The following is an 11,252-nucleotide window of genomic DNA, read 5'->3' on the forward strand; positions in this document are numbered from 1 at the left end:
CCTGACCTAGGGTGGATTTTACATTGGGTTTTAAATATTCGGAAGACGCAACATTAAAATTCGGTTTAATTCGGTTTTAAGGGGGGGATTGTATATATGTTCTGGTTTTAAATATGTTGTGCGCCGCCCTGAGTCCCTGTCGGGAGAAGGGCGGCATATAAATTAAATAAAATAAATAAATAAAAATAAATAAATAAATAATAATAATAATAATAATAATAATAATAATAATAATAATAATAATAATAATAATAATAATAATAATAATAATAATAATAATAATATTGGAAGGGACCTTGGAGGTCGTCTAGTCCAACCCCCTGCTCAGGCAGGAAACCCTATAGTATACCATTTCGGACAAATGGCTGTCCAGTCTCTTCTTAAAAACTTCCAGTGTTGGAGCATTCACCGCTTCTGGAGGCAGGTTGTTCCACTGGTTAATTGTTCTAACTGTCAGGAAGTTTCTCCTTAGTTCTAGGTTGCTTCTCTCCTTGATTAGTCTCCATCCGTTCCATCCATTCTGTGTGGCCCTCAAACCAAAGGGAGACCTCTCAAACCTTTGCTGGTTTCAGGCCCACATCCTTGAGGAGTTTCCTTAACCCATCTCTTCTCTCTTGCTCTCCTTTCAGTGGTTTGCTTATGCCTTCATGACCAAGTGCCTCATCACCCTCTCCACGGTGGGATTAGTGATCCTGATCCTGGCGTTTCACATCAAAGAGATCCAGGTAACTATAAGGGAGGGGTGGGTGATACCGGTGGCATCTATTGGGAGGTTTAGTGACTTCACCCCCTTTTTAATTGAGCTTTGGTGGCACGGTGGTTAGAATGCAGCACTGCAGGCTACTTCTGCTGACTGCCGGCTGACTACAGTTCGATTCTCACTGGCTCAGGGTTGACTCAGCCTTCCATCCTTCCGAGGTCAGTAAAACGAGGACCCAGATTGTTGGGGGCAATAGACTGGCCCTGTAATCCTCTTAGAGTGGGCTGTAAAGCCCTGTGAAGCAGTATATAAGTCTAAGTCAGTGGTTCTCAACCTGTCGGTCGGGACCCCATTTGGGGTCGATCGACCATTTCACGGGGGTCGCCAAGCAAGGCTGTCCGCCATTTTTTTTGTCCGCCATTTTTTTTGTCCGCCATTTTTTTTCCCCTTTTCCGGCGGGTGCCTTACCTCCCTTGGGCTGGGCCAGCTGGTGGTCGGCCTGCTCCATCTCTGCTGCTTGCCAGCTCCGCCTCGGCCGGTGCAGGGGGCGGAACCACGCATGCACGGCGCTCCCGGGCAGGGAAAGTCCTCGACTTACGACTGGTTGGGTAGTCCTCGACTTACGACCGGTTTAGTCCTCGACTTACGACCGGTTTAGTCCTCGACTTACGACCGGTTTAGTCCTTGACTGGTTGGGGTCGCGGCATTAAAAAGGTTGAGAACCACTGGTCTAAGTGCTATTGCTATTGCTATTTGTTGAGTGTTTTCCACTGCATCTCTGAGTCTCACCTCAATGCTTGGAATCCAGTATGAGCTACTGACCTAGGGCAGCTTCTAAAGGTTTCCATCAAGCAGCACAAAATAAAATAAGGAGCAGCGAACTGTGGAGACTTACCCAACAAGGGTTTTCCATCCCAACAGCTACCTTAGTTAGATGGGCTCATCCCTTTTATGGGTCTGAATATCATCTGTTGCCTGTGATGAACCCAGAAAACCTCCCATCTCTGATGTGGAGACAGTGTGCAAAAAGGAATTGTTACCAACCAGGTTGGTTTCAAGGAGGACAAACAACAATTAGGGGTGACATGATAGCAATCTTCCAATATCTGAGGGGCTGTCACAAAGAAGAGGGGGTCAACCTATTCTCCACAGCACCTGAGGTCAGGACAAGAAGCAACGGGTGGAAACTAATCAAGGCAAGAAGCAACCTAGAACTAAGGAGAAACTTCCTGACAGTTAGAACAATTAACCAGTGGCACAACCTGCCTCCAGAAGCTGTGAATGCTCCAACACTGGAAGTTTTTAAGAAGAGACTGGACAGCCATTTGTCTGAAATGGTATTGGGTTTCCTGCCTGACTAGGGGGTTGGACTAGATGACCTCCAAGGTCCCTTCCAACTCTGTTATTCTGTAAGATTCTGTACATTTGCCAATATAATTTTACACCTGGATGCAAATCTCACCCACCTCCCAATTTTGGCTTTGGCTTTTACTATGCCCCAGATGCTAGTGCATGGAAGAGGCAAAATTAGGAATACAGGTAGTTCTTGACTTACAACCACAGCTGAGCCCATTTCTGTTATTAAGTGAGACATTTCTTAAGTGTGTTTTGCCCCATTTTGCCACCTTTCTTGCCATAGTTCAGTGGTGGCGAACCTATGGCACGCGTGCCAGAGGCAGCACTCAGAGCCCTCTCTGTGGGTACGCGCGCCATGCCCCGGAGATGGCAACCGTCCCTCTTCAACCAGCCGCCAGCTAACTCACCGAGGTCCCACATGGCCGGATGCATCCCAGCACCCATGTGCTCGCTGGCCTCTGTGTGCAGGGGCCGATGGTGTCAGGCAGCAGCCGCCCCGGCCCCTGCCTCACCTTGCCCTGTGACAATGGCATCCCCGCCCTGCCTCGCCTCTCCCCACAGACGAGCCTCCTGCCCACCGCCCCACCTGCCAGAGACCCCCTGGATCTCCCTCAACCCTACCTGGCCTCCACAGGCGTCCCTTCTCACGAGCAACATCGAGGTGATCACGCCCACCTTGGCCACACCCACCCAATCTGCCATGACCACCACAGCCATGACCACCCAGTGGGCCACGCACACCCGGCACCCGACGATGCATAAGTGGGTTTTGGGTTGCAGTTTGGGCACTCGGTCTCTAAAAGGTTCGCCATCACTGCGGGGGGGAATGTATTTATGTTTTGTTTTAAATATGTTGTGCGCCGCCCTGAGTCCCGTTGGGAGAAGGGCGGCATATAAATTAAATTTATTATTATTATTATTATTATAGTTGTTGAGTAAATCACTGCAGTTGATGTTAGTAACCCGGTTGTTATGTGAATCTGGCTTCTCCCTTCACTTTGCTTGTCATAAAATCACAAAAGAGGATTGCAACCACTTAAAATATAAGAACTGGCGATAGCAAGGTAAATATGAGATTAAACTAACATGGGATCGGTTTGTCCTTCAGGGATCTGACCGGGCGTCCTTATCCAATGGCGTATTTTATTTTTCACTAGGAAGCAAAAGAGAACAATTTTTTCCTCCCTGCATGCTGATCTTTCCATGGCCATCTTCCTCCCAATCTGTGCCTTAATAATAATAACAATCGTAGCCATAACAGTGCAACGTTACTGCTGCTGCAACTACAGGTAGCCCTCGACGTACGACCACAATTCAGCCTAACCTTTCTGTTGTTAAGCGAGGCACTTCTTAAGTGAGCTTTGCCCCGTTTTACGACCTTTCTTGCCACAGCTGTTAAGTGAATCACTGCAGTTGATCAGTTAGTAACCCGGTTGTTAAGTAAATCTGGCTTCCCCATTGGGACCTTAACAGGGGTCTCCAGATGTGAGGGGAGAGCCATTGTGGCTTCCATCACGTTGGGCGCCAGGATGTAAGGTTTTCCACTTAGCCTCACAATTGCCCCAGCATTACTCAGGAATTTAAAAGAGGCAAAGAAACTCCTGAGCCGAGGTTTCAGCAAGCAAACAACTTTTATTTTGATCAAAATAGAGTTGGGCGACCCCATCTCTCTTCGTGGCTGGTAGAGAGATGAAGGGAACAACCAGAAAAGATGTCTTCCACCTTTTATACCTTTGCAGAACAAAAAGATCAGGTCTTGGTACTAGGCATAAGATGGCACAAAAAAATAATTCCTAGATCAGTGATGGCAAACCTTTTAGAGACCGAGTGCCCAAACTGCAACCCAAACCCCACTTATGCATCGTCGGGTGCAGGGTGGGTGTGGCCCATTGGCTGGGTGTGGCCAATTGGGTGGGCGTGGCCCATTGGCTGGACGTGGCTGCGGTGGTAACGGCAGACTGAGTGGGAGTAAAAAATTCAATCAATCAATTCCAACTTTGCAAGATCTTTTTTTTTTCCCGCGAGAAGTTGAAATTGACTGATTGATTGAACCTTTTTTTTTTTTTGCACATGGCAGCGGAGGCCTAAAGTGAAAATTTTTTATAAAACCCAGCTGAAGGCCTAGGACTTGGGTGATGGTGCGCGTGTCCACAGAGAGGGCTCTGAGTGCCGCCTCTGGCACCCGTGCCATAGGTTCGCCACCACTGTCCTAGATGATGACTCATACACAGCAACCCAGGCTCCATCTGTAACTTCTTTCCCCCCTCCCCTTACCTTGCTCTTTTCATATAAGCAATCACCTATACCTAAAGCATGAAGCCCTTACTTTTCCAATATATATATATATATAAAGCATCTGATCAAGCAACTAACTACAAAATAATGATTACAAAATAACAAAACAATGATTACATGATAACACTATAAGTGTCAATATAAAATGGTTACTATATATAAAATAAATGCTAATGTCAAACTTAAACATACTAAAATCATAAGCACAATAAAATCCCTTCAGTCAGAAAGGTCGCCAAAGGGGATCACGTGACCTTGGGACACAGCAACCGTCGTAAGTACGAGCCAGTTGCCGAGCATCTGATTTTTGATCACGTGACCCTGGGGGTGCTGCTATGGACGTAAGTGTGAAAAATGATCATAAGTCACATTTTTCAGCGCCATTGTAACTTCAGTCACTAACTGAACTGTTACAAAGGTAGGTGGAGGACAGTGTAGGATGATTATCCCATAAATCTGGGAGCTACTCCAGAAGGAGACCTGAAAAACAACAGACTTTGACCTGGGGAAGGGCGCATGTACTTGGCCTATGTCTGCCAGGATCAACAATCTTCACTTTAATTCTGTTATAACAAAAAGATTGTTATGGGCAAACTTTGACATACTTTGCAGATGCCATACCTCTAATAAGAAAATGAAATCTCCCTGGAAAATATTTATCTGAACTGCAAGGAGCTGGAAGTAATAGGTCTTTTATATGTACCAGGTGCAACCAGAATGATTAAAGGGGAGGAACAGCTAGAATAATTTACTCCAATCTCCCAAAATTGGATTTTATACATTTATAAAGTCCCCCCCCCCACATTTAAGTAGATAAGTAGCTTCATCAAGAACAGATTAAGGCTGGATTTATCCTTTAACTGATGGTCCATGAGCTGCACTTCAGAAACTGTGGACACAGGTCCACAGATAGGTCCACAGACAGATAGATATAAATCCAATGCAACCAAACAACAAGTTAAAAAGTTTTTTTTTAAAAAACAACAACCAATAATCTAACTCTGTCCTTGTGTTGAATCATTTTCCCTGTCTGTTCATGTTAAAAATTATTTCTCTGTTCTAACATTTGCAAAGCATTAGAGAACTGAGATGATTAAGATAACTTACTTATTTTAGTTATCTTAACTAAGATAATTTAAGTTGAGCTGGGTAATGTAGAAATATAATAGATGGATAGATAGATAGATAGATAGACAGACAGACAGACAGACAGACAGACAGACAGACAGACAGACAGACAGACAGATATAAGATAGATAGATAGATAGATAGATAGACAGACAGACAGATAGATATAAGATATATATATATATATATATATATATATATATATATATATATATATATATATATATATATAGATAGATAGATAGATAGATAGATAGATAGATAGATAGACAGACAGATAGATAGATAGATAGATAGATAGATAGATAGATAGATAGATAGATAGATAGATATAAGATAGATAGGCAGACAGACAGACAGACAGACAGACAGATAATCAGCCAGAGTTTGGGGCAAGGGACAATGTGTGTGGCACAAGAAATTTATTTGTTCGTTTGATTTCTACAACCTCCCATCTAAGCAATTGAGATATAGATGGGGCATTCTCTATTTGAGGGACAGTAATAGTTCTCCCCAAAATCTGAGCATCATAAAACCTCTTTGGGGAGTGCTCAGACCCTTGTTAACAAACACTATTTAAAAAAACAGTAATATTAACTCTGCACCTGTCACCGTCCTCTAGTTTTAGCAGCCAAAAGTAAGGAGAAGTATCTGCATTGACCACATACAGACAGTTCTTCTTAATAAATTCATTTATAAATAGCGTGCAGGGCTGGGAAATGCTCAACAGATCAGGCTGAAGTTGAGACTTGCTCCTTCAGGGCTGACTGGCCAGCCCAGACATTTCATCTTCCCCATCTGTAGGGCTCAACATGTCTTGGTTTGCGGCAGGCGAGCCAGCGACATTTGGAAAATATACTTCAGAAGAATTTTTTTCTTTCTTTCCTGTGGACTGTTTGATCTCGGTTGCTGATTGGAGAGCAACATTTCCTGGCTGAGTCACCCAGCGGGTCCACCCAGCGACTGCCAAGCTGTGGCCGGTGGCAGTGACTTTGGCCGGCTAAGGATTAAAGTGGCGACGTTCAGTTCATTTGATGTGCATTTCCCCAAAGTGCATTTTAGGCCCTTAAATCAGGGGGTATTTCATTGGCTGAGATGTTTGCTAACTAGGGCAGGGGTCTGCAACCTTGGCAACTGGCTGAAGAATTCTGGGAGCTGAAGTCCACAAGTCTTGTTTTTTTAAAAAAAATATTTTATTGAGTTTTATAAGGGTAATAAAGGAATAGGGTCAAAAAGGATAAGACAAAGGGAAACATACAAAAAGTTTAGACCAGGGAAAAGGGATAACACAAAAGTGGGATTAATCCCACAAAATAACATCGCTTCTCGCAAGTCTACCAGTCCAGGTATACATATTAAATCTTAATAATTACTCTATTATTAAACAACTTTAAATATAATCATGTAAATAAGAAATTAATCAATAAATCTCATTCATTTCACTACTTAACAATGCTTAATACTAATTAATTATAATAATTACAATAAGTTCACAAGTCTTAAAGCTGTCAAGGTTGCAGACCCCTGGCCTAGGGCTTCTCTGCTACTTCCGAAAAAGTTGAAATGATTTAAATAAAGGAAATGTTTTAAATACTTAAATGTGACTGAATTTAAGACAATGATGAAAAGAAAATGTTTTGAATAAGAGTCAAAGGACTAGATGACTAGAGGTATTGAATGGAATGTTTAAAGATTAAAGATTAAATATATTCTTAATTATGGTTAAAAAGAATAAGAAATTGAGGAAATAAATATATATATATTAGCCTAGGGATATATATTTTAAGTAGTAGGTTATTTCTTATGTTTCTTTACTCTTGCTCTCCTTTCTTTTTCTTTTCATCGTTTTATCTGTTTCTTAAGAAATGGAGCAGTTCCCTATTTATTGTCGGCAATAAAAGGGTTAAAAAAACATCACACGTTCAAAAATCATGTAATAAAAGCAGAAAAGCTATTGCAATAAACACTGGGCTGCTGGAGGAATATTGAGCCCCAGTTGCCCATGCAGCTGAAATTGGTCTAAATGTAAAGCGAAGCCCGCATCCACAGCTAGATTTCACAGCTAGTCCTCGATTTACAACAGTTCATTTAGTGACCGTTTGAAGTTACAATGTCACTGAACAAAGTGACTTATGAGCGTTTTTCACACTTGCAACGGTTGCAGCATCCTCTAGGTCAGGGTTAGGCAACCTTGGCTCTTTTATGACTCCTGGACTTCAACTCCCAGAATTCCTGAGCCAGCCTGGCTCAGCATGGAAACCTCTCCCTTTCCCCTCAGCATGGCTGGCTCAGGAATTCTGGGAGTTGAAGTCCACGAGTCATAAAAGGGCCAAGGTGGCCTACCCCTGTCCTAAGTCCTCCTGTTCTAAGCAGTGAGCCTCCTAGACCAGGGGTAGGCAACCTTGGCTCTTTTATGACTCGTGGACTTCAACTCCCAGAATTCCTGAGCCAGCATGGGGAAACTATGGCCCCTTCATGACTTGTGGACTTCAACTCCCAGAATTCCCGAGCCAGCCATGCTGAGGGAGAGGTTTCCAAGCTGAGCCATGCTGGCTCAGGAATTCTGGGAGTTGAAGTCCACGAGTCATAAAAGAGCCAAGGTTGCCTACCCCTGCACTAGGTCACCTGAGCAAAATTTGGATACTTGGCAATTGACTCATATTTATGACAGTTGCAGCGTCCCGGGGTCACGTGATCCCCTTTTGCGACCTTCTGACAAGCAAAGGGGGAAGCCAGATTCACTTAACAACCGTGTGACTAGCTTAACAACTGCAGGGATTCACTTAACAATTGTGGCAAGAAAGGTTGCAAAATGGGGGCCACACTCACTTAACAACTGTCTCACCTAGCGACATAAATTTTGGGGTCAGTTGTGGTCGTTAAGGTCGAGGACTACCTGTATTTGGCTAGATGGGCAGTTTTGTGTTCCTCTCTTGGAAGCCATCCATGAGGTGGGAGTCAAGAGTTAACCATCAGCAGCATACAAACTGATTTTACTAATAATAAAAAAAGCTTTTGCAACCCCAGAAAGCAGTCCATCAACAGCGTAACCTACATCTGCTTTGTAAAACCACTTGGCATTCAGTTCCATCCCTTATGTTGTGATACCGCAATGACACCTTTTGACAATAGAGGGTTTATTTATACGGATCTCGAGGGGGAAATTGCTCAACTGTTACCTGTCTTGAATCACAGAAGCTGGATTCCAGAGGCAGGGAGCTGCCAAATGTTTGTGGACTACCACAAAGCTCTCTGACACAGACCTAGAAACAGGTTCCCATCCATTCTCAGCCACAGCAGCTCCCCGAGTGACGTTGGGCCAGTTCTTCCCTCTCTGCTCAACAGCCAGTGTGGGGTGGTGGTGGTGAAGGTGCTGGACTAGGAATGGGGAGACCCAGCGTAGACACTCCTTGGGTGATATTGAGCCAGGGAGTCAGTGAGGAGGTGTGGTGAAGGCCCTGGATGAGGAGTAGGGAGACCTAGGTTGTAGCTTCCTGGGGGACTCCGAGCCTGACGTGTTTCCTCTCTTATGAACCAACATGGAGTAGGGGTGATGGGTTGGACTAGGACAGGGGTAGGCCACCTTGGCTCTTTTATGACTCGTGGACTTCAACTCCCAGAATTCCTGAGCCAGCCGTGCTGAGGGGAAAGGGAGAGGTTTCCAAGCTGAGCCATGCTGGCTCAGGAATTCTGGGAGTTGAAGTCCACCAGTCATAAAAGAGCCAAGGTTGCTTACCCCTGGAATAGGAGCAGGGAGACCCAAGTTCACAGTCATTCTCAGCCATGGGAGTTGAATGGGTGACTCTGGGACAATCTTTTTCTCTCAGCCCAACAGCCAACATTGTGTAGTAATAGAGTGTTCAGCTAGGAGTAGGAAGATCCAGGACTCTTCTCAACATTGAAGTTCCTTGGGTGACTCTGAGCCAGTCTCTCTCTCAGCCCAAGAGTCACTTTGGGGTGGAAGGGAAGGTGCTGGACTAGGAGTAGGGCGGCCCGGGTTCTAGACCCCTCAGCCACAGAAGCTCCCTGTGTGACTCAGGCTTACTCCCACTCTCTCAGCCATAGACGGGCAAATACAGGTAGTCCTCGACTTACAACAGTTCGTTTTAGTGACCATTCAAAATTACAAGGGCACTGAAAATATGACTTATGACAATGTTTCACAGTTACGACCTTTGCAGCTTTCCCAAGATCATGTGATCAAAATTCAGATGCTTGGCAAGTGGGTCGTATTTATGACTGCTGCCGTGTCCCAAGGTCACTTAACAAACATGTCACTTAACAACAGAAATTTTGGGCTCAACTGTGGTCGTAAGTCGACGACTACCTGTAAACAAATATAGCCATCTACTAACCTGCCTTGACCAAACCGAATGGTTGAAAGGTCTTCATCCCACAGTGAATTGATTCCGACTGATAATAATCATAATAACAATGCTAATGATATTGTGGGTCAATGCGTAGGTGGGTGGTGTGTACAACCGGTGGACCAGGTGGAAAAATTTGGGAAATGGTGCATTTTGAATAAGCAGGTTTCCTTTTGATTGGGTTACCAAATACAAAGTTAGAGAACTACGCCTTCCAACACCAATTTTTATTTTTGCTCCATTTCTTCTTGTGAGCCCTGGAGAAAAACTATTAGGAAGGGCTTGGATGGATGCTTTTGGTGTTCTGCCCTGCTATTGGTGAAATGAAGGCAAATGTTGGTGCCAATATGCTGTGTGGCTGGTTACACAGCACCGGAGTCCTCTGACTGTATTGTACTAGTAACAACCTTTTTTCTAATGGTTCTTGAGACTGTTAACAACCTTTCCTCCATGAAAAGGTGGGCATCGTCCTTCTCATATGCCCAGCTGATTGAGAGGGTGTTAAAAATTCTGTTTATATAAAGCATCATACAGAGCAAACAAAGAGTACAGTCACCATGTGCTTTACTGCTCAACTATATAACTGTAAAAGGAAACAGTAAACTCTACTTAGAACAAAAGAGCATAGAGTACATAGCATAGATCAGTGATGGCGAACCTTTTAGAGACCGAGTGACCAAACTGCAACCCAAAACCCACTTATGCATCGTCGGGTGCCGGGTGGTTGTGGCCCATTGGGTGGCGTGGCTGCGGTGGTAACAGCAGACTGGGTGGGACTAAAAAGTTCAATCAATCAATCAATTCCAACTTTGCAAGATCTTTTTTTCCCCGCAAGAAGTTGAAATTGACTGATTGATTGAACCGCAGAGGCCTAAAGCGAAAAGGTTTTATAAAACCCAGCTGAAGGCCTAGGACTGGGGCGACGGGGTGCGTGCCCACAGAGAGGGCTCTAAGTGCCGCCTCTGGCACCCGTGCCATAGGTTCGCCACCACTGGCATAGATCCAGACGTATAAATACTGCCATCTACCGGCTGAATACCACTAAGCAACAGACCAGTTCTGTTTTTCTTTAGCCCAGGTAAGACGCTTCTGATTTGGGGTTTTCATGAGCTGTAAGCCATAATCATCTTACTTATGACACATCACGGCTTGAACTATCTTGTTTTGCATGTAATGATGCAAATGTCGTATTCCTCTTGTCAAGCCGCTCCTGAACAACAAACAACATCAGAAGCGTCTTACCTGGGCTAAAGAAAAACAGAACTGGTCTGTTGCTTAGTGGTCCAAAGTCCTCTTTTCTGATGAAAGCAACTTTTGCATCTCATTTGGGAACCAAGGACCCAGAGTCTGGAGGAAGAATGGAGAGGCACACACTGCCAAAAGCACCAAAACCTGGTTCAATGACC

General features: G+C 44.3%; 1 protein-coding gene across 1 annotated transcript in view; it reads left to right on the forward strand.

Annotated features, from left to right (window-relative positions):
- Positions 1–629: 629 nt before the first annotated feature.
- KCNN4 (potassium calcium-activated channel subfamily N member 4) overlaps positions 630–11,252 on the forward strand; it is a gene marked incomplete at its 5' end in the record, with an annotated part of 24,231 nt that continues 13,608 nt past the window's right edge. The window contains one exon of the mRNA XM_015826791.1: positions 630–725. Within this exon, the coding sequence (XP_015682277.1) occupies positions 630–725 (96 nt within the window). The remainder of the gene's footprint in view (positions 726–11,252) is intronic.

Source organism: Protobothrops mucrosquamatus, unplaced genomic scaffold (genome assembly GCF_001527695.2).
Source record: "Protobothrops mucrosquamatus isolate PMUCROS unplaced genomic scaffold, P.Mucros_1.0 scaffold_212, whole genome shotgun sequence".
In the NCBI taxonomy this organism is placed as follows: domain Eukaryota; kingdom Metazoa; phylum Chordata; class Lepidosauria; order Squamata; family Viperidae; genus Protobothrops; species Protobothrops mucrosquamatus.